This window comes from Ammospiza caudacuta, chromosome 6, assembly GCF_027887145.1.
Source record: "Ammospiza caudacuta isolate bAmmCau1 chromosome 6, bAmmCau1.pri, whole genome shotgun sequence".
NCBI lineage: Eukaryota > Metazoa > Chordata > Aves > Passeriformes > Passerellidae > Ammospiza > Ammospiza caudacuta.
This window is the reverse complement of record NC_080598.1, coordinates 7,283,491-7,310,318: the sequence shown is the minus strand read 5'-3', so window position 1 is coordinate 7,310,318 and position 26,828 is coordinate 7,283,491. Positions and strand designations below refer to the sequence as shown.

Below are 26,828 nucleotides of genomic sequence, written 5' to 3'. Positions count from 1 at the left end.
CACTAAAAGTCAGTATATTACAGTTTAAGCTAGAAGTTGTTTTTCAGTTTTCTTGCAGTGGAAAATTCTGAGACCTTTTTTCTACTTGCAACATTTGCTGACTTGTTTGCCTGTGCTATCTTCCAGCTTGGTAAAAACATTTTCTTGTTTGGGGTGGGTTTATCCTTTGCTCTAAGCCATAAAAACCCCTTCTAACTAACACACCCTTTGCCTCCTTGGTTATGCATTAAGACTGGCTCATCAATTCTTTTCTTCTATATCAACACTTGCTTGTATCTCTATTCCCTCATCAGACTCCACATTTAAAAATCTTTCTGCCAAGCACACATATCTGTGAGACTTTCTTGTCAAACTTTCATCCTTCCCAACACTCAGGTGCCTTCAATCCAGACCCAAGAGAGGCAGGAAAAGGAAGCAGAGGACCCACAAGTCATGGCACAAATTGTTCTGTCTTTTGGAAAGACAGAACCCAGTATCACTCAGCTCAACAGAATTGCTTTATTTTGCACAACTGAGTCCCAGGGTTGAAAGTGTTGCAATAAAAACATGAAATGGGTTTGCACTTGGAGCAAAGACCACTAAAGTGCCTTAAACATGGTAGGGAGGAGTTTAGGGATTTTAGCATATTTCAGTTACTACCTCCAGCCTCCCCTCAGCCTGGTTACAATTCAGTTTTAGCCAGAGGGGTTTTTGTGAACACACTGGTTGCTTTTAGCTGGCTGCAATTGTTACAGACAATTGGATTTCTAGAGCAGCAGCATTGCTGTGTGGCCCCCCTCACCTCCAAAATTTCTGGGTAATTTTCAGTGGCACACTCGACCCACAGTGTCCCAAAGAAGTTTTCCATTAGCACAAAAGATCAGTTGAAAGTTGCACAAAATCTCAGGCTTTTTGAGAGCTTAATGATTTTTCCTTTCATGTACCACCAGGCTTTAAAATGTGTTCTTTTAAATAGTTTCTCTTTTATTAAAAACCAACAACAGCAACAAAACCCACATGAGAGTAATACACAAATACATAATGTGATGGTCCTAAGTCACCCTGTGATTTAAAAAGAGCAACAAAGTATTTGACAAAGACCTTGATGCAAACACCTTCCAAGTAGAAAGAATGACTGGTTCTAATAAAATCCACTGACTCCTGATATCCTGTGACCTTGAACAGGAAAATGTAAATAAGAACATGACTCATATTAATAAATGTTTTTTTGGTGTACATAATCATATAAGTTGAACAGAATCTCATACGAGTGTAAAATTCATAGTAAAGATGTCTTTATTCCAAAATAATAATAATAATAATAATTATAATAATAATGTGTTAGGCAGACAGCTACAAAACATCTACACAAGACTTTGGTAAGAAATGTTCATGGTAGCTTTTTTCATAATTCCACAGCAAACAAAAACAACAAAGGAAATCTAAAAATGCAATCAAACAAAATTTTGTTTAACTCATGTGTCACACAAACAGAGTCCTACCGTACATTTGTTAAGCCCCTAACTTTTTTATTATGTGTAAAGATTCTATCCTTTGTATATTAGAAAAAAAGGTACTGACAATGCTAGGATCTGGTAGTTGAGGTCTACAAAACTGGTGTGACATCTGTGCTTTGAGTTCAGCAGGATTATTCAGGACATCAGAACAATAACAGTTCTTATTTTTATTTACTGATAACCAGTGCCTATTACACTACTAGAAAGTTTACAGTAACAATGCAAGATTTCTACATATTGTATATCAGAGCTTTTTCTTTTTTTTGTTCTGAATAGAAAATCAACCTCTTTTTTTTTTATTTCCTTCGTTTGTTTTTGTTTCTGTTTATTTTATTTTTTATACAAAATGTAACAAGCCTAAATGTTTCTCATCTATCAAGTTAGAAGAAAGACAAGAGATCTGTAAAACGTTTCCGCAGAAAAACAAGTGTGAAGAGCTGAACAGAAGCAGGAGTGGTCACACATCTCTGACCCGGTGCAATTACCTTGTCATTTCATCTGTTAACAAGGTAGGGAAAAAAGCAATTTGCAACATTCAGAACTTTAATGAGCCTAAGAGAAATGACTGGAAATCACACTGAACAGCCTTCTAAGAGAGAGGGGGAAAAAAGGAAAGGATCTGGAGAATCAAATTAGTAAGAAGCACAGAGAAAGAATGCCAGGTTGTTTCAATGGACAATTTTGTGGGCAAGTTCAGAAAGGTGTTTTATGTTTTCTGTAAGTGTTTTTGCACTATGTGGCCTTTCACAAAGGGAGTATTTAGTAGACAAAACAGCTTGATGAACTGGAACAAATGTGAAAATGAAAATACAACACTGGGTTTCACTGATTATTTGCTGAAACAGGCATGGTTTTGCAATATAAGCTTGGACAAGTGGTTGATGAGATAAATCTGGTTCCTGAACTCAGCAAATTTTTTCCATTCAGGACAAACTTCTGTTCCCTCTGCCCCAGGCTCACAGGTCCTTCAAAGCCTTTCAAAGCACTCTGCCACACATTTTATGGCCAAAGATTACTTTTCTGAGTGAATGGCCTCATTCCACTGGGACACCCTCTGTCAGCTCAGCCAGAGATGTGGCCCTGCCCTGGCATTGACCATTGTGGCTTTTCTCTGCAGTTTCTTTACCCAAAATATGCTCAGCTCGTCGCTCCTCCAGCACCTATATCACTCAACTGTTTTGTTTTTTTCATTGGGTTTTCTTTATTTTTGGTCATACAAGTGAAATGTAAGGTCCTAAGTGAACTACTGAGGGACAAGTCTTGCTGCTATGCTGGAGAGACATAAACTGCACAATTTTTGAACAGGCACAAGGAGGCAAACTATCTGAATTAATATTATTAAGTGAGCCAAGCTGTGCAAAAAGTAAAACGTTTGGTTTTAGCATTAAACCTTGCTGTATTCTTTTTTTCTCCTGGTTTGGTTGGCTATGGGTGTGCACCCATTTCATTTAGCAGCAGCAGGAGAGGGCTCACACTGCCCTTGGTTCCATTACTTCCCTGGCCTTTCCATAACTCCAAACCTGCAAAAAGCAGTAAAATACCTTGAGAGGGGGTGGGATGTGGTGGCTGTGGAAATCCTGAGCAGCCCTTGCAGTGTTCAGTGGGGAATTGCTGATGAACAGCCCCACAATTGATGCCGCCAGCCCAACGAGCCTGTTTGGGTACAGAGCATCCCCAGGGTGGTGGTGGTGGGGAAGATGAACAGCTCAGAGGGCTCTGGGGCACAGCAACATTTAAAACCCAGCTGTCAGGTCCTCAGGGTAGTGGCCAAGTGTTAAGGGAGTGAGTAAATTACTTAAGGCTGGTTTAGAGACCATTAAAAAAAAATTATCTCCATTCATTTCTCTCAAGCTTAAGCATGGGCATCAACAATCTTTATTTTCAGTGCACTGCTCTTACTTCAGAAGAGACATAGGGGTATGCTGCCTTGCCTGGACCAAGAGGTAACCCATCACCTTCCCCTCTTAATGTTAGATTATTACAGGGAAATAGAATTGCAGGAAAAGATTGTATTCCGATAGCAAGTAGGGCCCAAGGGTCTCCCTGGTTACACCTGACTCTGTGTGGGAATGAGAGCTAAACTCTGCAGGAGATGGGGTAAAATAGCAAATAGAAGAGTGAGGAGGTATTTCATCATCTCAGGCAGTTTTTTAATCACTTAAGTAGTCAAGGAGGGCTTTTAACCTGGCTAGGATATGCACAAATGGGTAATTCTCACAAATTTAGTAATTTTTAGATTACCCTATGCTCTGAGTAAAAAAAGACATAAATGACACTGCTGTAAATGTATTCTTGTGCCAATCTATAATCAGGGTTTTTTTAAGACTGTCATTGTTTCCTTTCAGAGGCTCATTTCAATTTTAAGGGATGCATGAGAGCCTGGCTCACCTTTTGTCTACCATTTTATTATAAACCTGTCTCCCTCTTCTGTGAATGAAATCCTTGTGAAACTGAATCTAGTTTTTTTGTGTCCCTCATGTGGAAGATATCCTGTGGCACAGCTGCTGCAACCCTCTGGATCAATTTCTACTAGTTCTGTGTCCATTTTGAAAGGCAACGGACTGTACATATATTGTGATATTTGCATGGTTTCTTTATGTGCTGTCTTGATTGTGATTATGTGGTGGTCAAACATCACTGTTGAGCCACAAAAATTATTTCCTTTTTAAGTTTTGAAGAAAAAAAACCCCTTCTTTTATGGACCACAGCATCCATGTGAAGAAAACTGTTTAGATTATTATAATAATAATAACTATCAGCTTAACCCAATAGTGTAAAAAGATAAACATGCACCTTTAATGTTATTGAACCAGCATTACTGACATTACTCCTTGGCATAGTTGTGTAATCACAGAGGCACTGCTTTGGATTTTCAAAATCAAATCTAGAGAGAAATCCTCCCACAGATGAAACTTCCTGTCACTTTAACTTAGTTTTGTTAATATGCATGCATCCCATGTCTTTACAAGTGGTATTTCTATATGGCTATTCCATGTCCACAGATGTGTCTGTATTTTAGTTAAATAACTCACCATGACTACTATTTTTATGCATTAAGGGCTGGCTGGAGTAACAAAGGCTTACTCTCAGCATAAATCCATGAGGAAATATTTATAAAATATTTTTCTTGCACCAGCAAGACTAAAAAGCAAACCACACTGCAAAAATGAAAACTAATATACACTTTATATTTTGTTGTTGTTGTTCTAAAAAAAACAAACCAAGGTTGACTTTCCATTTAGCTCAGAGTGCATCACTTGGAACCTTGTGTTTTGTTAACAAGGATGGACATTACATGCTCTTAGCTCCTTTTTGTCCTTGCAGCTGGTAAACTGAGTGCTTTTGGACCTCTTCTTTACCATCATGTAGCGCTCCTGAATTCCACCTCCACAGAGCGTAGAACACTCTGTCCAAGCAGTCCATGGTTTCATCCTACAAACTGAAAAAAAAAAAAAAGTGATTTGTTAAAGTTTTTAGTAGTAGAAACCCCTGCTAAGTATAAATAACCAAGCTGCATTTGTGAGACACTGGAAAAAGTAAAAAGAAATTTAATATTTACATTAAAAAAGACAGATAAAATGATGAAATTGTTAAATGTCAGACAAGCATGAGCCACAACTTAGCAGTAATTCCTACCCAGATAGTGTTAATTATACCACAAGATATGTCTTGCTGATTTGAGGAATCAGTACTTGATGATACTGTCCCCCATTGAAAAAGCAGTTTGAGCAGATCTCCTGGAGCAGCCTGAGTCTGAATCAGACTGCTGAGATGGAAAGGAGTTCAGTTTTGAAATTCAGCATGGATCCAGGAACAAATATTTTAACTGTTTGAAGCTAACAGGATGTAAAGATTGCCGCCCAGATTGGCAGAAACTGCAATCAGTCCTTTGCCAGGTGTAAAGTTTAAACTTTTTCACACTTTGTGTGGAGTAGCTGAAGTATTTTTAGTGCTGGGACATGGACAGATGTGTGCCTTTCTCCATGGTGCCCTGAGCTTAAGCTGGCTGATTTTGATGGTGGGCAAGCAGTGCAAGTGGCTGTGTTTTATTGACTGAAGTGCTGAAGGTGCTCTCACAGAATGTGCTGGAGCTGCTCACAAACTCCTGTTGATGCCTCAGGGTTTAGTTTTCATATTTTTCCCATTCTGTGCTGCTTTAGTGTGTGGGTCTGAGCTTCACATTCAGGGATGGTGAGCTCTGTGCACAGAGCAGGGAGACAAAACAATTCCTGCCCCAGCTGGGCACCAAGGACAAATGATCCCAATCTCAGCCCCAGAGAACAAACCCTGTGGGCTGCAGAGAGAAAAACAAGCAGGGTGGGAGTGCCTGGGCTAAAGCTGGAATGGGACAATGAACTGCAAGGTGCAAATGGAGCAGAACTGATCCCAGGGAGAGAGCCCGGGAGCGCTCGTGCATTTTGGGGCCATTTTGGTTTGTGCTGCCCAAGGTGGATCCATTGAGGCCTCTTAATAAATCCCTGCTTTATTCTTTAGCTCTGCTCTAGCTCAGCCTTCACAAGGCACCACTGTCATGCAGAAAACCCCTAAAAGTGCTTTCACACTCACCTGGATATTGCTCACTATCTAAACTCTTCTTTGCTTGTTCGCTTCTCCTTTTCTCCCGAGCCTCCTTCCAGCGCCTTTTCTCCATCCCTGCTCCCCTCAGGCACTTCCTCACCCTGCACTTGCTGCGCTGCACGGTCTCAGGGCAGGCTGCTCCCCCAAACTGGGGCTCTATTTTAATCATCCTCGTCCTGATCATGTGGCCCTTGCCACAGGAGGTGTTGCACTCCGACCACTGGGACCACTCCGTCAGCTCGCAGTGGATGGCTGCAGGGAGGAAGAAACACAAAAAATAATGACACCAAATCCACAGAAACACACAGGTGTGCCTGATGAATCCTTGCACCCCAACTACACTTAAGCCTCCGGCGTTCTCAGCAATTGTTTGGAGGTTGCATGTCAGAATTTTCTGAGTCCATTCCTAGCAGAAGTGTTATTTGACACGCTCTTCGATTTCTTCTTCAAGAGTGGCGCTGGCAGATCGCTAAAATTACAAAGAACATATAAATAATTCTCCTGTGCCTTCTTCAATTTTCCCACCCATCTGTCTGTTTTGTAATGAAAAGCTGCTGAAAATTGAGTTATATTTAAAAATAATTTGCTACCTCTGAGATCTGAGCCTTCCTTTGTTGGCAGTGTTATGCAATAAGCCACATTCACTAATACCATTATATCTTAAAAGTCTTCATCTTTCAGCACTGCTTAACACTTACAGCCCCAGTGAATAAAAATCAAAATGATATTTCACATTATTTAAGAAAAGCTGAATGAACAATTACAGTGTAAAAGCCCTTTTAACCCATAATTTCTGTGAAAAATAATGTAATTTGTGATAAAGCCTCACAAACCAGCTGGAAACAGGATGCCAAAGGCAATCATATCTCATTCATTCAGCAGTGCCTTAGGCTATCACACTTCACAAAGACTGAAAAGCAACCAGAAATTTGCTGTACCCAAGAAGTGGGGGATTTTAATGAAATAAGGTAAAAAAATCTCTGCAGCTGCCTCCACACCATCCAGCAGCAGGTTGCAGAGTGATACCATTCAGAAGTGTATCAAAGGTGGAGAAAGCCTCTTTTGTGCTCTTTCTGAGCTGAAAGAATCCCACAGGTGATTTCAACTCTTCTTTCCTTCTTTCCTGGCACACTGTCTGCATTTGAGTGATAAACCAGGTTTTATAATTCTGACTTCTTTCCTAGTGGGGAGTTGCCTGGAGCCGCAGCGCGTCAAACATGCAGAGCTGGATTCCCATAGAAATATTGGGAATAAGCATGGGGTGATGTAGGGCAAGCTGAATTTAAGACACAGTCATATTTCAGCTCTCAGTTACTGAAAGTGTATGATAATTATGATGATATCAATAATAATAAATAATTTTTTTAAACAAGGCATGCTTGATACCCTGCCTATTTAAGAAGTGGTGATGGAGGTGTGATGCATAGATTTTGACACACAATTAGCCTCCCCTTCCCAGGGAATTCTCCAAACTTACGGCATTCTGGCAGCATGCATTTCTCTGCTTGCTCCAGCTCCTCGTTGCAGTCTCCCAACTCAGCAGCAGATTTCAGCATCCTCTGCCTGGTTCTCATTCCCTTCCCACAGGTTACGCTGCAGTCACTCCACTCAGACCAGGGGGACAGCAGGCACGGGATGGTATCTGGTAGGAAATAAAAATGCAATTAATTATCTTATTATTAACAATTTATTCCTATAAAGTAGGAATAAATAAATAAATAAATAAATTCATAAATAAAGTATGAAGGTATAAATTTTGAAAATAATACAGGTGGAAAATGTGCCATGTTTTATCTGTCATCAGCCAATTATGCTTTCTTGTCACAAGCTGAATGGTGCTGCTGAAGAAGCTCAGAAAGCTTCATATTAAATTGAAAGGTTTGCTTGATTTAAATATCTTTGCTATCTTTTCCTTATCTAAGTCATATCTCCTGGGTCTCAGTGCATCTGGGGAATAAATAGTTTAAGGAGCTATGTTTCAATAACAACTCCTGTAAAGAAAAAAAAAGAAAAAAGGATTGCTGCAGTGAATAGAACTGTAAGTCAACTTAATTTAGTCTAACAAGTGAAATTTAATAGATATTTAATCTACCAAAATATTTTAAAAATTATCTCTGATGAAAATGTAACATTTCATAAGAAATTAATAGTGACAGTAAGGGTGTGGCTGGCTGATTGCACAAAAGAAACACCTCAATTTCTGAAATTTTCAGGGGTTGAAAGAGTAGGGCACTGTTTCATGTGTTTTATTCTAGCCTTATGGTCAAATATACCCCATATTACATAACTCAGAGTTGTTTAGGTATGGCTTGCTGATACACACACCTCTGTGTGGGTCATACATCAACATGACACCACTGAACATTTTATATTGAAGCTCTTGTCCTGATAGTGAATGTGCTACTTAATGCCTAAGATTTTTCTCCCAGTTTTAGGGAGGACAAGGAGAAGCAGCATTGCTGCTGGCTTAGCTGTGTTCTTTGTGTGCTGGGGCAGTGTGTCAGAAGTGATGTTTGTTCTCAGAGCAGGGGAGAGAGGAGCTCCTGGCCACTCACGGCACTCGGGCATCATGCACTTCTCTGCCTCCGTGGTTTCTGCCTTGCACATGGATCCATCAGCAGGAGTCATCTTGATCATCCTGTGCCTTCTCTTCATGCCCGTGCCACAGCTGGCACTGCACTCGTCCCACTCACCCCACTCTGTGACCAGGCAGCTGCTGGGAGCTGTTCAAAGCAGGCAGAGAACATTGCTCATCAGTATCACAGCATCAGCTGGGTGGGAGGGACCCCCAAGGACCGCCATGGAGTGCAGCTGCTGGCCCTGCACAGGGTCATCCCCAAAAATCACACCATGTCCCCAGGAGTGTTGTCCAAACCCTTCTTGAAGTGAGGTTGGTGCTGTGACCATTTCCCTGGGGACCTTGTTTTAGTGCCCAGATTTTTTCTGATATGCAAACCAAACCTCCCCTGACACGACTTCAGGCCATTCCCTTGGCTCCTGTCACTGTCACACAGAGCAGAGATCAGTGCCTGCCCCTCCTCTTCCCCTCACAAAGAATTTGTAACTGCACTGAAGTCTCCCCTCAGTCTCCTCTCCTCCAGGCTGAGCAAACCCAGTGCCCTCAGCCACTCCTCTCATGGCTTCTCCTCTGGAACCTTTACCACCCCAGTGGCCTCCTTTGGACACTCTCTAATGGCTCAATAACTTTTGGACACTCTCTAATGGCTCAATAACTTTTTTTCCATTGTGGCACCCAGACCTGCCCCAGCACTCAAGGTGGGGCTGCCCCAGCTCAGGGCAGAGTGGGACAGTCCCTCCCTTGCCCTGCTGGTGATGCTGTGCCTGATGTCCCCAGCACTGCTGGCTCACATTCAGCCCGCCAAGGACCCCCAGGTCCCTTTCTCTGGTGCTGCTTTCCATCCCCTCATTCCCCAGTCTGTCTGTACAGCCAGGGTTGCTCCATCCCAGGTGCAGAATCCAGCACTTTTCCTTGTTGAACTTCATGTGGTTGGTGATTGCAGAGCTCTTAAATTTGCTGAGGTCTCTATGCAGGGCCTCCCTGCTTTTGAGAGAGTCAGCAGCTCCTCCCAGTTTTGAATCATCTGGTAATTTGCTTTGTGTCCCTTCCAATCTTGCCTCCAAGTCATTTATTAAGGTATTGAAGAACACAGGACCTAAGATGGAGCTCTGTGGGACCCCAGTAAGACCCATTTGGGCAGTGCTCCTGCAATTGCCTGGATTTTTTGAGGCTGAATGAAATACTTACAGCATTCCTCATTTACAATACACTTCTCAGTCTCCTCAGTGGGCACTTTGCACATGGAGCCATCCTCAGGAAACTGCTTGACGTATCTCTCCCTGGACCTCGTCCCCATCCCGCAGGAGACGCTGCAGGGGGACCAGGTGATCCAGTCAGACATCATGCAGGTGGAGCCATCTGGAACACAAAGAGTACTCAGGGCTGGGCATTGATCAATGCAGGACACCCCCAGCCAGGGAATAATGTGTTCTGATTCCACAATTCAGGAGGCTGAACAATTGCTTTATTAAGCTAGGCTATATTACACTAATGCTATACTAAACTACATACTAAAGAGATACTGTACTAAAGAATAAAAAAAACCTGTGACTGTCTGGAGACAGCCAGGTCACAGCCTTGACCCAGTTGGTAAATCAGCAGAATCCAATAACCAAGTCACTTTGGGTGAACAATCTCCATAACACATTCCACGTGTGCCAAACAACAGGTGCAGCGAATAGAGATAACAATTTTTTTCTCTTCTTCTCTGAGCTTCTCACTGCCTTTCCCAGGAAAAATCCTGGGAGAGAGTTGTGCCTGCTGCTCTCTGTGAAGAGAGCTGAGGCCACAGGGATGGACAGAGCTGCTGCCCAGTTGTGTGCAGCATCCCTCCTGTGCTGCCTTTCCCTCTGTCCTCTCCTTTGTTGGAATGCATGGAATAGAAGCCTCTCTTAGTCCCTCAGGGAGAAAAAGAAATGCAGGGTTTGAATCAGAACCTCTAGAGAAGCTGAAATATATTAAGCCACACACACATGAAATAAAAGGATAAGTTTTAGTTTTAAGTAAATAGAAATATATCTCAAGTGCCTTAAGAGACTGTGTTAGCTAGTAAAAGGCCCTAAAGCCTAGTTTAAAGTTCATTAACTTAGCCCCAGGCATAACAAAAACATAGCGGAACATTGCTTGCCTTTCTAGATAAAATAGATGGAACTATCCAGGTAAATATATAAAATTATGTACATAGATTTGGGTAAGAGCTGTCACTACGTTCACACATTAGAATGGCATAAAAAAGTGGTTTAGAGTCGTGTTTTTAGCTGATTGGATAATTTATAAATAAAATTTATAAATTTTATTTATAAATTACTGGGGTGCAAAGAGGGAAGATGAAAGGAAGGAAGAAGAAGAAAAAAGGTGAGAACTGTTGCAGGTATTTCTGCTCTGGACCTTATGCCAGAAACCTTTTAGCACAGACATTAATGCTCTGAACCCCTCGCCTTTGAGACTGATGTATTCATGCAATAAACAACTTTACTACTCCCAAAAACTGTCCCTTTGAAGACCCAAAACCCATAAAACCTCCACAGCATCCCTCACTCCTCTCCTTCCTCCTTCTGTGCCCTTCATGCCCTGACACAACTGGCTTGCAGAATTCACCACAGGCAGCTGCCACTCGCTTGTGTTCTTCAGCAATTTTCTCTTGGCCACAACCCGAGCCATACCACAGCAAGTGACATCCCTGAGAACTTTAGAGGAGAAACAAACTCCCCAAGGCATTCTTCTCCTCCACCTTCCACTCCTGGTTACCTTCATCACTGCAGCCTGGGCCCATGCAGGGCTGGAAGTCCTGGGTGTCTGGGCAGGGCACGCTGAGGTCCAGCTGAGCTTTGAGCATCCTCTGCCTCATCCTCTTGCCCTTTTCACAGGTAGAGGAGCTGCAGGCTGACCATGGGGACCAGTTTGAGTATATGCAAGTCTCAGGGGTGTCATCTGAAAAGTGAGGAAAGGCATTGACTGTTAAAAATGGTCTTTCATTTTCTTCCTTTATCTTGGTTGATGATTACTTTAGATTCCAATAGAATACATTATTTCCTTTTGCATTCTATCCTCTCAATTTTAGCCCAGAAGAAAAAAAATTTCCAACTGCCAACTTTCTTTTAAAAAAAAAAAAATATTTGAACCCCAAAAGTCTTGTCCCTTTTATTGCTTGTATATTGTTACTGTCATCTCCTAGATATACATGCAATTTCTTTTCTGTACAAGGGAGAGGTAATAGAAGAGACCAAAAGAGAAAAAAACCTAAATCACTGTTTGACAGTGAGTGGAATTTTTGTTCCTAAGTCAGTTTTATACCTTATCTACAAGTGACAGCAGACACTGGAACGAAATATAAATTATTAGTAGTGCACAAATTAATTTCAAACGAACCTTCTTCTTTTTCCTCTGGTGCTAGATCTGCCACAATATCATCTATGTTATCAGGAACGATATTGCACTGCTCCCCCTGCAAAAAAAATAAAAAATATTTTGAAGAGGAAACTCATCCATGAGAGGTTAAATCAGTACATTGTAAGACACTGCTGTGTCTGCAGCACCTTTTTTTCTTAAAATTCCTAGGTGTACATAAAGAAAATCCCCAAATAAGGAAATGCAACAATTGTCAGAATTGGGAGAACTAACACCTAAAGACAGTTTAAATATTTTCTGCCATTATCTTTGCTGTGGTGTTGGTTAAAGAGTGTAGATTTGGAGGGAAGGTGGAGAAAGAATGGATTGGTTTTTTTGTTTACAAAGTGGATTTTTGCTTGCTTGAGAATTTTGCTTATATGAATTCTACCTTTCGTGCGATTCTCTCGATGACAACTCTGGCCACCAGCTTGATAGATCCTCCTTCTGGATCATAAAATGGGCTTTGAGGATGATCTAAGCTTGTAAGAGGTCTGATCTTCTCCTGAGGCACTGTAGGTTTGTTAGGAGACTGCAATCAAAAAGAAAAAAAAGTGTTATAAAAGAAAATAATAGTTAATCTGCAGAAATTAAAACTTCTCTGAAATGCTAAACTGCAAAATTCCAGCGTGGGGTGAACAGGGTACACTCATACTTAATGGTATGGGGATTTGTTTTGTTCTGGGTTTTTTTTTGTGAGGTTTTTCGTTGGTTTAGGGGGTTTTGTTGTTGTTGGGTTTGCTCTGCTTTGCTGAAAGAAAGAGTTGAAGTTTCCTGTACCAAACAGAGCAGTTGGCATTGGGTTGAAACAGCCCCATGCTGGAGCTGATGATGGCACTGCTTTGGTCTGTACCAAAGGGCATTCAAAAGCTTGGTTTTGCAATAGGTGAATTTAACAGGTGAACATAAATGAGAAATATAAATGAGAAATTCTTTATTGTGCTGTGACCAAACCCTGGGAAAGATTGGCCAGAGTGGGTGCAGAGCCTCCCTTACAGGGGCTATTCAACAGCTCTACAGAACCCTATGACCTGCTCTAGGATCACCCTGCTTAAACAGGGAGATTGGACCAGACTGGACTCACTGTGCTTCTTTCCAACCTTACCCATTTTTACCCCATTTCTGGGGTAAAAACACCCCAGGTGGACCTCACATCATCCCATGAGTGCCAAGCTGAAGGAGCTCAGGCAACACCACTGAGGTGTAGTTAACATCTCTTTAAACAAATAGTCTTTCATTTTAAGAAAAAATTGAGTAAAAAAGTATAAAAAGCATCACAATGGAGCAAACTGCTTTCCTAATGCACTGCTGTGAGGGGATAATTTGGATAAATCAGAGGTAGAGCCCAAACCTCGTAGGTGACGCCGCTGTCGGTGCCGGCATCCCAGGGGATCAAATCCTGCACGACCTTCTGGACCCAGCCGCAGTCCTTGGTGCAGAGATCCTCGGCAGAGAGCCCCACGTTCCAGTCGGGGCTGGGGCCCAGCATGGTCAGGAAGGACATCAGGTGCCGGTGGCGATCCACGGAGAACTCAGCAGAGGGAGCAGCTCTCCTGCAAATGCGGGGCAAGAGCATCACTGACCGAGCCGGAGGGAGCTGAACCCAGAAAGCCGCAGCATCACCCAAGCAGTGACTGCACTTCAATACATAAAAGAGATACAGCGTGGGAAATGGATTTGTAGAGAATTTTTAAAGTTTGACAGAAGGTTTACATAGTGTGTGTTTGCATGCGAACCTTGAGACAAGAAATGTTGATTTAGAAATGTTAAGGAATAGGATAAGCATTGCTGAGAGAGAAATGGAAATAGAAACAAGTTTTAAAGATTGCACTTGTAAACAAGATTAGATACTTTAGAGAAATAGAATTACCCCTCATAAATCCTACTACAATATATCTTTAATAATTTTAGATTATTAGTTTCAAAGTATTTATACTATGGTATAGTAAAAGTTGATAGGTTAAGAAATGTATGTAATGTAATTAGGAAATAGTTTTTGATTGTGATAGTAAATAGATGTATTGTATACTAATTATAACATTTGTATTGTCTTACCCTTCACATGAGACTAAAAATAGAATAAAAGTTTTGAAAACACCTCTCAGTTGCCCCATCTCTGGGTCAGAAAATAACTCAATTCGACAACACAGAAATACAGAGCTGCAGAAGTGTGCTTATGTATTAGTGGGATAACAATAATAAAATATCTTTCAAAACACTTGCAAAAATTAGGTCCAAAATGACAGAGAAATACCTTGATTGTTTTACCCCTGCCCCCAAAGCCAACATGAGTTTCAATGCCAAAAGTTCTTGGAAGGGCTACTGTGTGTGCAGAAAAGAACTCTATATTAATAGAACTCTATATTAATAGTGAAATAAAACCATTCCAGTGGTAATGAAACCAGCCCTGGCTGGAGGTTCCTGCTGGCAGGTGAGGAGCTGAAACCCCTCAGGGCGTTTTTCTCATGAGCAACAACAAATGCAGAATTATTTAAAATATTATTTTGCTAATGCTGTTCTAAATTCTGGTCTGATGTCACAGCAAATTTTCCCCAACTACAGGACTTGGGTTAATAGAGTCAAGTCGAGGTTTTGCTGGTTTCTCTTTTCTTTTCTTTTCTTTTCTTTTCTTTTCTTTTCTTTTCTTTTCTTTTTTCTTTTCTTTTCTTTTCTTTTCTTTTCTTTTCTTTTCTTTTCTTTTCTTTTCTTTTCTTTTCTTTTCTTTTCTTTTCTTTTTTTTTCTTTTCTTTTCTGTTTTTGCCAAAATACACTGGTTCAGAATGGTCTACAGACCACATTTATTTTAAATGTGAGGTGTTTTTATGGTCTTATTTGTCCTTCCTTTTTTTAGTTAGGTAACCAATAATAATGCCCCTGCTTGCTTAACAGTGCACAGACACTGCTCTACTGTAGTCATAAAGAGTTTATTTTTCCTATAAATGCGTATAAAATGTGGTTTTTTTTTTTTTTTTTTTTTTTTTTTTTTTCTGGCTCGAAGCACTCTCAGTACATTAGGAAAACCAGAATAGCTCAAAGAAAATGATTTTTCAATAGCTATCATGAAGTTTCAAAAGTAAGATATCTAAAAGTTAGCATGTCTAGTTCTTCAGTAGGCAAGTTGAGAAGAATTTGCTAATATGTAAAATGTTCTGGCCACTTCTGTTCCAGAGTCTTTAGAAGTTGTTTCTGTCCTACTGTGTAAATTATCTTATGTTGAATTTAAGACTCTGAGCAGAAGAGTTGCTAAGTATTTGATGTCATTAATCCTGCCTTTCCCAGAAAGAAATGCAAATTACTTCTTTTTATTTTCCATTAGAGATAGAAGTCTGATTTCAGTTTGTCTAATGCAAAGTCATAAAATAATGAATGACAGTATCAACTTCCCTCAGTGAATGCAGTATCCTGATATATTTGTCAAGCACAGAGCTGTGATTAGTGTTAAAAAGCCTATTAACTGGCTTCAAGTAGCTAAAGGATTTACTGCATTACAAGGGTTTCTAAGAATTCCCTACAGGAATTCTATATTTCAAACAGGGTAAGCAATGCACTGTAAAAATATCAGAGAGATGTGTGTTTGTGTAGCTGATGTTTAGATGAAGAATATGTCTAACATGGACATGGCAGAATATTATATTCATCATGATATTAACTTAAATAAAAATATGTTTGTATTTAAATTACATCTATCATTTATTATAATATTACTATTTAGTGTTAGTTATGTTTATTTTTATATTATGTATATTATTTATGTTTAAATAATAATATTATTTAAATTATAACTATATCAGGGTTGAAACCCTGTTAAGGAACACTTCAAGGTGAGATTCACTCCGCCTCCAAGACTTTGGATGTGTTAAATACCAGTAAACTTGAGCCTGCCATAATTTTCCAATTCAGAGCACTTTGCCAAAAATCACCAATCTTCTGCTCCTTTGTTAGGGCAGATAATGTTGTGGCCATTTTATCCTGTAACAAGTTAAGAAAGAAAATAAAAAATTCATAGAGGACAAATGGAGGCTTCTTCTCCTTCCTCTTCTCCTCTTCTCTTCTCTTCTCTTCTCTTCTCTTCTCTCTCTTCTCTTCTCTTCTCTTCTCTTCTCTTCTCTTCTCTTCTCTTCTCTTCTCTTCTCTTCTCTTCTCTTCTCTTCTCTTCTCTTCTCTTCTCTTCTCTTCTCTTCTCTTCTCTTCTCTTCTCTTCTCTTCTCTTCTCTTCTCTTCTCTCTCTTCCTCTCTTTCCTTTTCCCTCTCCCTATCCCTTTCCCTTCTCCCTCCACTCCTGTGCAGACATTTTCCAAATGCAAACAGATTTGACAAATTTTTGTAAGGAGTATGGATCCTAACTTGAACAGCAGTTGTTTAATGTTTCCCAACATCCAAAATTCTTCCTGAGCTGCTGTAATTTCAGGGATTCAAGGTACCACCCATAACTTCTGCACAGACTGGGCTTATACAACAGAAAACTCTGGGGGCTTCTGTTAGCTTTTTAACAATCTGACAAATGTCAGCTCTTTCCAGTATCCACATGAATGACAGACTGATGAAGCTGGCAGGAGCCTCAATTCTTCCTGCATCCCTCAGCAACACATCTGGCTCAAACGCCCTAAGACTGCACTGTGGATCTCCACGGAGGAAACAAGTGCAAAAATTTATTCTGTACACCCCAAACCCAACTTTTTTTTTCATTTTTATATCATCAAGACCTTGGATTAAATAGGAATTCAGATCATCTTTTTTCCTCTTTCAAAATTTTAGAAGGTGTTCTTCTGCAACAGGTTGAGCATGTCTGGTAAAGCCCACAGGAAAGCCTGAAGTGTAAATAACTTGTCAATTTTCTGCAAGGCACAAACGTGTCCCTTTTCCTTCCCCTGCACAAATAAATGCCTAAAACCAGTGGCAAATGAGAGCTGCAGAGCAAATGCTGGCCATGAGCAAAGTGCCAGGTGAGAGCCCTGAGGGCCCCAGGAGCAGGGGAGCCCTGTGTGCCCTGGCTGAGGCAGGCAGTGATTTTCCACTGCTGGCAATTCCTGTCACACAGCAACAGACTAAGGCAAGTCCCAGGCAGCATCCTGCATCCTAATGCTTTCCATTTCCCATTTCCTTTATTTCTATCCAATTTTATTTCTGTTAGCAGGATTAGGATCTCCAGCTACAGGGACGCCATATACTGAGAAGTGTAGGAAAACGGTTCTCCTTTTTTCCTCCCCATTTTTGTGTATGTGTTTTGGACTGTGGGTTTTCTTTTTTCTTTTTTTTTTTTTTTTTTAATATTTTTTTTCCCTTTTTAAGGCTGAAAGAGCACAAACATGATTTTGCTTGACAAGTTTTCTCCTTAAGTGACAACCTAGTTGCTATCACTGCTGGGGGTGGGGGTTAAGGATGTCTTTGACAAAGCATCAGAAAACTCAGCTTGCTGCAAGACACGTTTTTGAGTGTTGAATCAATATTGTTGTGTTCTGCTGAGGTCCATGAGAAAGGGAAGAGAGCACACATAAGGAAGGTGGCTGTATAGAGTTGCTGAATAAAAATAGCAAAAATAATATTTGGCAGAATAAAACTTTCGTGGTTACTTTTGGTTTGATATTTGATTAGCAAAATAAAAGAAGCAAGCAAAAGAATAAGAAAAATGCATATACTCTTTTTTTTCTTTTTTTGAGGTAATAAGACCATTTATAGGGTTGAGATTTTACCCCTTTTTGAAATTAAATTCTAATTCAGGCAGTGTTATAGATTTTATGCAGGGGGAAAAATCTGATATATACCATGGACTGAATAACTATATGGAGAGTAAGGTTGTTGGAAATAGCTGACACCTCTCCATATTTTTTCACCGAGCTGTGTTAAGGTATAATCACCCTAACCCCATTCTTAGGAGTTTATAAAACCATTCTTAAATTTATTTGCGTGTACCAGGATCTGATTTCACTTGTGCCCAGGATGGTGCAGTTGCCTTTTCAAATAGGAAGAAAAAAGTGGAAACACAGAAACTATTCTAAGTCTGATCAGAGGCAGTGGGTTGAAAGCACTGTGGACCACATTGCCACTGCTTTCATCTCAGTGGTCCTGATGATCAGAAAACAGTTTAATTTTTTTTTAAATTAAGAGTTTAGCTGATGACAGGACCATGAAAACTGAGTATTTTCAGAAATACCAAGTGAACTTTCCATCCTAGTAAGCAAAAGTAACATTCTTCTTTTTTTAGAGACTAGCACTGCATCACAGCTACAATTCCAGGAGGAAACATTCCTATTTCTTCGTCTTTAGAACCTTTTGCTATTGATACAAATAACACTGTGAGCATGGAAACAAACTTCCCACCCTTGAGCTTCCCACCAGCAGCACTTACACAACACCTCTTTTACTGAATAAACTTGAAAGTCAGAACATCCTGAAAAGTGAAGTAGCTTCAAAGAAAAGAAAGGAACACAATTAAGATCCCAAACTGAATGGAAAACACCCTTAGAAGTCTGGAACTAACAGAGCAAATTAGATTAGATGTTTAGATGTTGTATTACTGAGAAAACCATTTATGAAGGGATGGAAATTACTGTTCCTGCATGGACAACAAAGTTCTATGCACAGGGATCAACACCTGACCATAAACCCAGAGTCTGAGGTTTGTGCTGTCACCCCAGGACAAGGTTGCACAGGAGGAGGATGAGGAGAATCTTCAGTTCTGATTAAATGAATGGCAGGTAAGCCCTTCAGCTATTGAGTAATTTAAACATGTGTATGTTCCCAAAGGGCTAGGGAAAGGAAAGCTACAATAACATGAGCACTGAATCAATGAAATTTGATTGACATCCACAGAAAAAGTTGCAAAGCACATTAATGTCAACCTGTTGGTTTCTCTGAGCATCAAACCATAGGGGGTGAGAGGAGGAGCTTGGCTATTTTATTTCATAGGGAAAGAATGCAGAAAGACAGAAAACTTCTTATACATCTAGCACACAAAACCCCCTACACAACAACCTCACACCTTGCTGTGTGTCAGCTTTTAAATTGAGAATGTTGCTGTAACCAGTTAAAAGGGGTGGATGTGGTACTGCATGTTGAAATTGGGGATTATATAATGACCACTGGCATTCAAACCACGGATCAGAACAAATGCTGCTCTGAAATATCAATTATCTGAGGGTTTTTAGAAAGCATTACAAAAGGAAGGGACTTGGTGCACACATGCATTTCAGGCATTTTGATATTGTCCTATAAGCATGCCTGGATTGCTACTGTAGATAATAATCATAAATTTACTCTTTAACACATCAGCTATTTGATTTAATACTTTCCTTTATCAATGGGCATACCTTGATGATGCGATTAACAAATGTGAGCAGGTTTTCTATGCTGCAAGAAAACCTCAGGTACCTCAAGTTAGGACTGCAGCTTCTGAAACTGAGGATTTTTCAGTGTGTTCTTTGCAGTTTGTCACAAAAGAGGTGTGCTTATGGTGCTGGCAATATTTACTCCTGCTTACAAGAGCTTTGTGCACCTTCTTAGATTATTTCCTGTGCATTTGCAATCAAACCGCGTTTCAGGAGTCACTGGACGGATTCAGGAAATTTCTCTTTGTTTTTCCCAGGAGCTTTGGGGCTACAAAATGTGTGCCTGGAGTAATTACAGCTGTGTTTACACAGGAAATCCCAGTGGTGTTGCAAGAGCACTGTTGCTGTGTCTCTGCCTCAATTCTCACCCGGCTGCTCTGCAGAAGCAGAGGCAGAGCAGCCTGAAATCATCCCAGCCTGAGGTCTGGTCCTCTCCACCCCATTAACAGCATCAGATAAATAGCACAGACCTATTTATGACCTGGTTAGCAATGAACTCTGATTTGCCACCAGCTTAACTCATTCTGAGTGTTAGACCACAGCAAAGATCTCCTTTCAACCAAAGCTACCATTCCAATCCATGGTATTGATGGTGTCTTTAACAAATAGCACCATCAATATTATTGACTGGAATACCTAAAAAAAATGTGGATACTCCTTCAAAATTCTTTATAGAACTTGAAAGTAATACTGTCCTACTTCCCAAACCCATTTAATTTGCAGATATCCTAAGATGAGAATTGCATTTTGCACTTCCCCAGTTTCAGTATAACCTCTTAATAAATAAATGCACATTCCAGTCCATCCAGCATCCCTCTCCATCCAACATGCACATCCCTTTTGGTGTCTGGAGATGGGAACTGGGCTAAATGTTGAATTACCATTTCATTAATAACAAAGTGCACAGGGGTACCAATTTGCTGAAGTTTTCTGCCTAAGTGACAACCTAGTTGCTATCACTGCTGGGCGTGGGGGTTAAGGAAGTCTTTGACAAAGCATCAGAAAACTCAGCTTGCTGCAGGACACGTTTTTGAGTGTTGAATCAATATTGTTGTGTTCTGCTGAGGTCCATGAGAAAGGGAAGAGAGCACACATAAGGAAGGTGGCTGTATAGAGTTGCTGAATAAAAATAGCAAAAATAATATTTCTACTGAGCACAACTCTGCTTGCAATTGAAGTATTGCAAGCAGAGTTGTGCTCAGTAGAAATTGAAGTGGCAAATCATGGCAGACACTGAGTGAGTGTTTACACAGGAATGAGGATCGGTGAGTGCACGTGCAACTGCACGGAAATGATGCCGACGTGGTTACTCACCACTTTATAAAGGGAAATTATTTGGCTCAAGGAAAGACAGCAGATGGTTGGGAAATAATCATAAAACTGTAACTACCAATGGGAGGAACATGTAGGGAAAAAAAAAAGGCAAGGGGATGAGATGTTTTGCAGAATGGGAGGAGGAAGTTGGATTTAACTGGACGGCCTTTAATTGCCATGAACAATGAGTATAATGTTCTTGCAGGGATTGTTCTTAGTTAATTCTTTTCTATGTTTTAATACTCAAATTTTTTCCTTGCCTAGTGGCATTTGCATTTTAAGTAGAAAGTAATTGGTGACAGAAAATGGAGCTGCCATATGTGCTTGCTCTGACAAAAAAAAAAAAAAAAACTATAAATTTTTTTTTCTTTTCCAACAAACACATATGTTTTTACCTAGAACTCTTTTTTCCTTGAGATTGGATTATGAATTTCTTAACGTGGGTGTTGGACCATCTGTCAGACAATGAAGTTTTCCTAGGTCTCCGTAATACCCTTAAAAGACAATTCTTTTCTACAAGTGTGATGTAGTTTTTGGATTTTTTAGTGAACAAATGTATATAAAGTTATATAAATGTATATAATGTTATATAAATGTATATAACACTAAATGGCACTCAGCTGACAAGGATTCAGGTAACAGGGTGCTTCACAATAGCATTGGAATGGATGCCAAGAGAGGCAGAAATTTGTTGCCTTGAGCTCCCAAAACACAACTCAGCAGAGTTTTGTCCTGATGTCTGGGAAAAAATAAGAGACTGAGTTATCTTCTCATTTAAATGGAGCTCTGTAGAGAGCATTAAAATAGAGCAACCAAGTTTTGAGTGTTGGGTTCACTAATTCCTGTAAAGTTCCTGAAGTAACAATAAAATGGAAATTCAAATTAATGAAGATTTTATCTTACATTAATTACCCAAATATATACATGCACTTTGAGCCCAATCTCACCCTGTCTCAAATAAAAATGCCTGTTATTCTAGATGGATTTTTAAAATATGTATTATTGCTGAGATGCATCTTCTGAGATTTTTTGATGTGACAAATATATCTACTTTGTGGGACAAAAATAGAATTTCTATTTGAAGAAACCCTAAATAGAACTAGTTTTTTCAAGCTGAAAGAAAAAAGAATTTGCATTCAGGTCCAATTCTTACATGAAAGCTTCCATTTTCAAGTCAAAGCCTTTTAACAAAAGTGCTTTCATTAGGTTTGCTGATGGATAATCTGTTCATTCAACAAAAACCTCTCCTGCATCCAGCTGTCAGGAGTTCAGGGACTCAACCAAAGCTGCCAAAATCAGACAGGTGGGGACACCTGAGTGTTTGGGGTCTGTGGGCCAGGACACCAACAGTGAGAAGGAATGAGATGCAGCAGGAAGGAAGGATGGAGCACAGGGAATTTTCTGACATAAAATACACTTTAACCATTAGCCAAATGCAGAGCTGGAGCACTCAAACTATTTCACAGCCCCAGAGAAATTTATGTATTTTTCTTCATGTTATCAAAAGTCACAGCTGACTTTTCCCCTGTATTTTGGGTTTTTTTTCATATTGGATTGTCCTTTCTGCATTACTGTTCCTGATTAGATTGGGGGTTAGGATTCTATTTTTGACAATATTAAGCTTCACTGGATGAATCCCAGTTATCTATAAAATCATAAAAGGAGAAAATATCTGAGCCAGACACATCACTGTGTTGCCATAGAAACAAGAGACTCTGTCTGGCCTCCTGTCATTTTGTACACAAAACCCCCAAACTTTGGAAATGTTTCATGGTACCATACTGTCATTTTGGGGAAGAAAACTTAATTTCCAGCAGGATTGACAGATGTTGGCTATTACCCCATTTCAGGATAGGCAGTGGAGGGGGACAAGGGAGATAAGGATTCCTGGGGAGGAAAAAGACCCTCCAGAGATTTACAGAAATAAAAAGTAAAGTCACAGCCTGTAGTGGCACCACTGAAACAAAATGTGGCCTTGAAAGAATAAAAACAGCTGCTCTATAGGACAACGCATTTGGGGAAAAGCAACAGAAATCTTTGCAGGCCCTCATTATATTAAATTCCTGGGATGCATATCATGAAGAAACTATAGTTAAGATGAATTTTAATGCTCCAGTTCCACATCCACATTCATAAAAGATTACTTTAGAAAGATTGGACATTTTCTTTTTTTTTTTTTCTTGACATATCTTTTTGTGGGAGTGGGTACCATAGAATGACTAGAAAAATCTGGAAGCGTTAATTGCTGCTTCCAAAGCTTATAATTGGTTCTATCTGGTCTAACTGGTTCTATTGAAAATCCAAAGCTAGAAATACTATTTTTTAAAGATTACACTCCTGTTCCTTTCTGAGGAAAGGACTATGAAACCAGAGTTTTTAAAATACAAAGCATTTTCAGCATCACTGCACAACACCTGGTGAGGAAGCATTTTTGCCACACAGCTATGGCAAAAGCTCTCATCCAAAACTTGAGTAGATAAATCTGAACAAGACTTATGCTTTAGTTAAAGTGCTTTCTTTTTCTTTTTATACGGAGTGTATTTTTCCTCTGATTAATGGCTTCTTTATGCCTTTGTTATATTTCCTGAAAACCATTTTACTTTAAAGAAGTTAGTTTCTAAGGAAATCAGCTTGAATTTAGCTTTTTCTTCTTTAGTTTTAGGGCTTCAAGATTTATTTTTTTAGTCGTAATTGATGTAAGGAAAACATCATTATTGTGATAAAGAATGAGGTTTTCACATTTGCACCAGTTTGTGCATTACATAAATTCAGGTAGGTCCTGATTATGTCTGGCAAGAGTAATTCTGCCTGCTGTGATACAGGGCTCAAATGCCAATTCACATTTTGTGCTGCTTTCCTCCCCTTCTTCCTGGACTTTCATCAAAGCACCTCACTTTAAACTATTAGAAATTGTTTTTCATTCCTGAAAGCTTCAATCCAAAAATGTCTCCTGCATCAGCCTGAGCTCTGCATTCTGATTCAGCTCTCTCTGCAATTCTTTGCATTTCGCCGTGGCCTCTGCAGAATTTGTGTCCATCCATTTATGGCAGCTCAGATAAGGTCAGGCTCTGAAGGAATAATGAGCTACCAGATGTTAGCAAGCAATCACAGGAACACTCAGATTTCTGTGCATTCATTAAACTTGGTCAGATTTGGAGGAGTTTTTAAACTCACTGATTGTCAAGTCATTTTTCCAAAGGAAACACAAAACCTCAATCAATAAACAGCTATTGGAACATTCTAAACACAAGTAAAACATTGTATTTTCCTCTAGCTTGGCATGAAAATTTCAACCTGCATCATTACCATGCAGGGGTTTAAGTTAAGACAAGACATACCTCACACAAAATCTTTTTATAATATTCCCAGGGAGCCTGTTGAAGGGAAAATATGGCCCATACAACATTACAACTTTTATTCTTATAACAGCCTACTTGGAGCTGGAGAGAGCCACTTAGGGAATTCAAAAAATACTTTCAAGCATCTCAAAATCTAAATCAACTCCTCTGTCAAGAGAAAAGCACATCATAACTCTTCAGGAAAACTAAAACGAGTATTTTCTTTTAGGATAACATAAATCCAATGAGGTGTCAAATATAACCACATTTCACTCATTACAATGGCGAGCCTCTGAGAATGAATTTGCAGCTCTGACAATTCATCAGCCTATTCCTGCTTTCAGTTCTTCATGCCTTAGCTGCCAGCAGTTTTTATTTCCTTTTATTCTTCGTTGTTATCAACGAGATGGGCTTGTGCAAATGTCATTATTTCCCTGCTGCAAGTTCTGCTTCCCTGCATGCAGCTGCTGGTGACGGCAAGGATGTTCTTGTGAATTCAGAGCAGCTCAGGCACAGGGATGATGCTGCTCTGATGGCAATCCTTGGACTGGGCTTTTTAGCTGACTTTCCAACCAAGTGTGGCCAGAGACCTTTAGTTGATGCAAGCTATTAACTGCAATTAAGAACATAAGATGTTTTTGCCCCTAAGAATCCCTAAAAGTTCATCAAAGTTCACTTCAGGCAATAGTTGGATTCTACCTTATTATATTTTAAGAGATTATTATATTTAGGAGATTCTACTTCTATTATATTTTAGTTTTAAATCAATTATTATTTTGAGCTGTTCACACTGTCCACTTTACTCTAGGGAGTGATGCTGCTAACTTCATACCAAGAGTTAACACTCTTTATTTTTATTTAAAAAAACTAAAAGGTAATTCAACCCCAGGCACAGATAGCTGCTCAAATGCAGCTATGGAAGGATATAAAAACTTGGAAGGCAAGAAAATGCACCAGCTTTACTATTTTAACACTACAGAGGAAGTGGAAACCAGATTAATGTAGTATTCACCTAGGAGAAAATGTCCAACAAGTAGCATGAAAAAAAAATCATTATAAGGAATATAAGAAGGAGCAATAAATAATAATCTTCCTTATTTTTATATAAGTCTCTGTTGACTCTTAGTCACACAAGAAAAAATTATCCACACGTGATTTATGTTTCAACTCATTAGGTGGAACAATGTTTGCAATCAATTTGTATAACCAAATATCAAAGACATCCAGTGCAGAGATGATTAAAGGGCTATGATATGAGCTTTGCTCATCCCTTTGGAGACAACAACAAATATAATTATTTAGACAATTTAGACAATGCCCATTACAGCTGGTTAATTGCAGTTCATCCGTATTTTGCCTTTCTGAATGCCATTTAAACCCAAACATGAGTGTGCATGTTCAAATGTGGGGGTTTTGTTGGTTTTTTCAATCTCAGTTGGGTAGTCTGAGGGCCTGATTAATTGAGCAACTGAATAATTTACTCATTGCTATTGTACATTTTTATAAATTACGTTCTGATGCCAAAATCACCTTTATTGATGGGCAGCTATTTATTTTTTGCATGGCTAGCCAGAAAGTGATTTCATCCCTCTTAATGGGACAGCACAATGAAAACGAGCAACCACCCTCAGAATTTACTACCCTAATGCAAAATTAAACTTTTGTGACTTTATAGCATTTTAAAATAAATAAAGGCCCAATTTCAAATATTTTAAGTGGATGGGTAGGAACTAGGAAAAATTTCCAATAAATTTTATTTTGCAAGCCCTGAGGAATTTGGTGTGAAAGCAGCTCTGTGGGAAGGCCATTTAAGGTACATTTCAGCACAATTCAGCACTATCTGACATGCTTTAAAAAATGTAACTGGCATAAACTGCTTAATTATTTGAACCTGGGCATTGGTAATAACTGCAGTGGACTGTCTCAAAATTAAAACACAATACAAGGGATAAGCAGCTTGCTTTTACCAAAATCTGAGGCAACAATTAAACAGGGAGATAGAGAAATCTTTTTTTCCTCCAGTAAAATCACTGTTCAAGGCCACAAATCCACTCTGTACCTCTGTTTCTTTTTCCTCCAACAGTGTCCACATTAATCTCTCCAAAATAAATCATTTCCAATGTAGGTAGAACAAGAAGATACTGATTTTGATTTCAGCCTACAAATATTTTTTAATATAGGTCTTATTAAAAGAAAAATGCCATTTTTTGTTGTGATTTATATAAATCACAACAAAATATAAATATAAATATAAATATAAATATAAATATAAATATAAATATAAATCACAACAATATATAAAATACGCACATATTTTATCCACATATGCAATTTTGAGAGAAATAGATAATTCACATGGATGAACTGGAAATTAATTTCTCTAATTCTGCAGACAGACAGATAAACAGATCAATTTCCTAAATCCTGAAAAATAAGATTAATTCTATCAGATTTTCTGAAAATCTTATAAAGATTCCTCAAACCACATATTTTGCAGGGCAGCACAAAAAGAAATGTCTACTTGAAACTTTGATTCAAAGAACTTTTCCATTATTTTGAATTTAAGGTAAATGTTGTAATTTCCTCCTGTTTTCAGGGGAGAAAAATGAAGCAAGTAATAGGAAATCAATTTCAACTAGATATAAGTAAATTATAATTTAGTTTAAAAGTGCATCTTTGGCTGAACAGACACTTTGTGGTTTTGAAGTTGAATTCAGTAAATAACAGTCAAAAAAGGAGACAAATCTCAGTATTTTCTTTTTAAATTTACCTAATTCATGCACGCTGTTTTAAGTACTGCAAAGGAGTTTAG

The 26,828-nt window shown here is 39.2% G+C and overlaps 1 protein-coding gene across 1 annotated transcript in view; it reads right to left on the bottom strand.

Moving 5' to 3' along the window:
* Nucleotides 1–1,257: 1,257 nt before the first annotated feature.
* The window catches only part of SPON1 (spondin 1), a 185,558-nt gene continuing 159,987 nt past the window's right edge, over nt 1,258–26,828 (bottom strand). The window contains exons 8-16 of the mRNA XM_058806493.1: nt 13,391–13,592; nt 12,431–12,571; nt 12,022–12,097; nt 11,401–11,583; nt 9,841–10,011; nt 8,630–8,797; nt 7,552–7,716; nt 6,063–6,326; nt 1,258–4,935 (exon numbers count right to left, since the gene is read on the bottom strand). Coding sequence (XP_058662476.1) covers nt 4,772–4,935; nt 6,063–6,326; nt 7,552–7,716; nt 8,630–8,797; nt 9,841–10,011; nt 11,401–11,583; nt 12,022–12,097; nt 12,431–12,571; nt 13,391–13,592 — 1,534 coding nt within the window. The 3' untranslated portion in view covers nt 1,258–4,771. The remainder of the gene's footprint in view (nt 4,936–6,062; nt 6,327–7,551; nt 7,717–8,629; nt 8,798–9,840; nt 10,012–11,400; nt 11,584–12,021; nt 12,098–12,430; nt 12,572–13,390; nt 13,593–26,828) is intronic.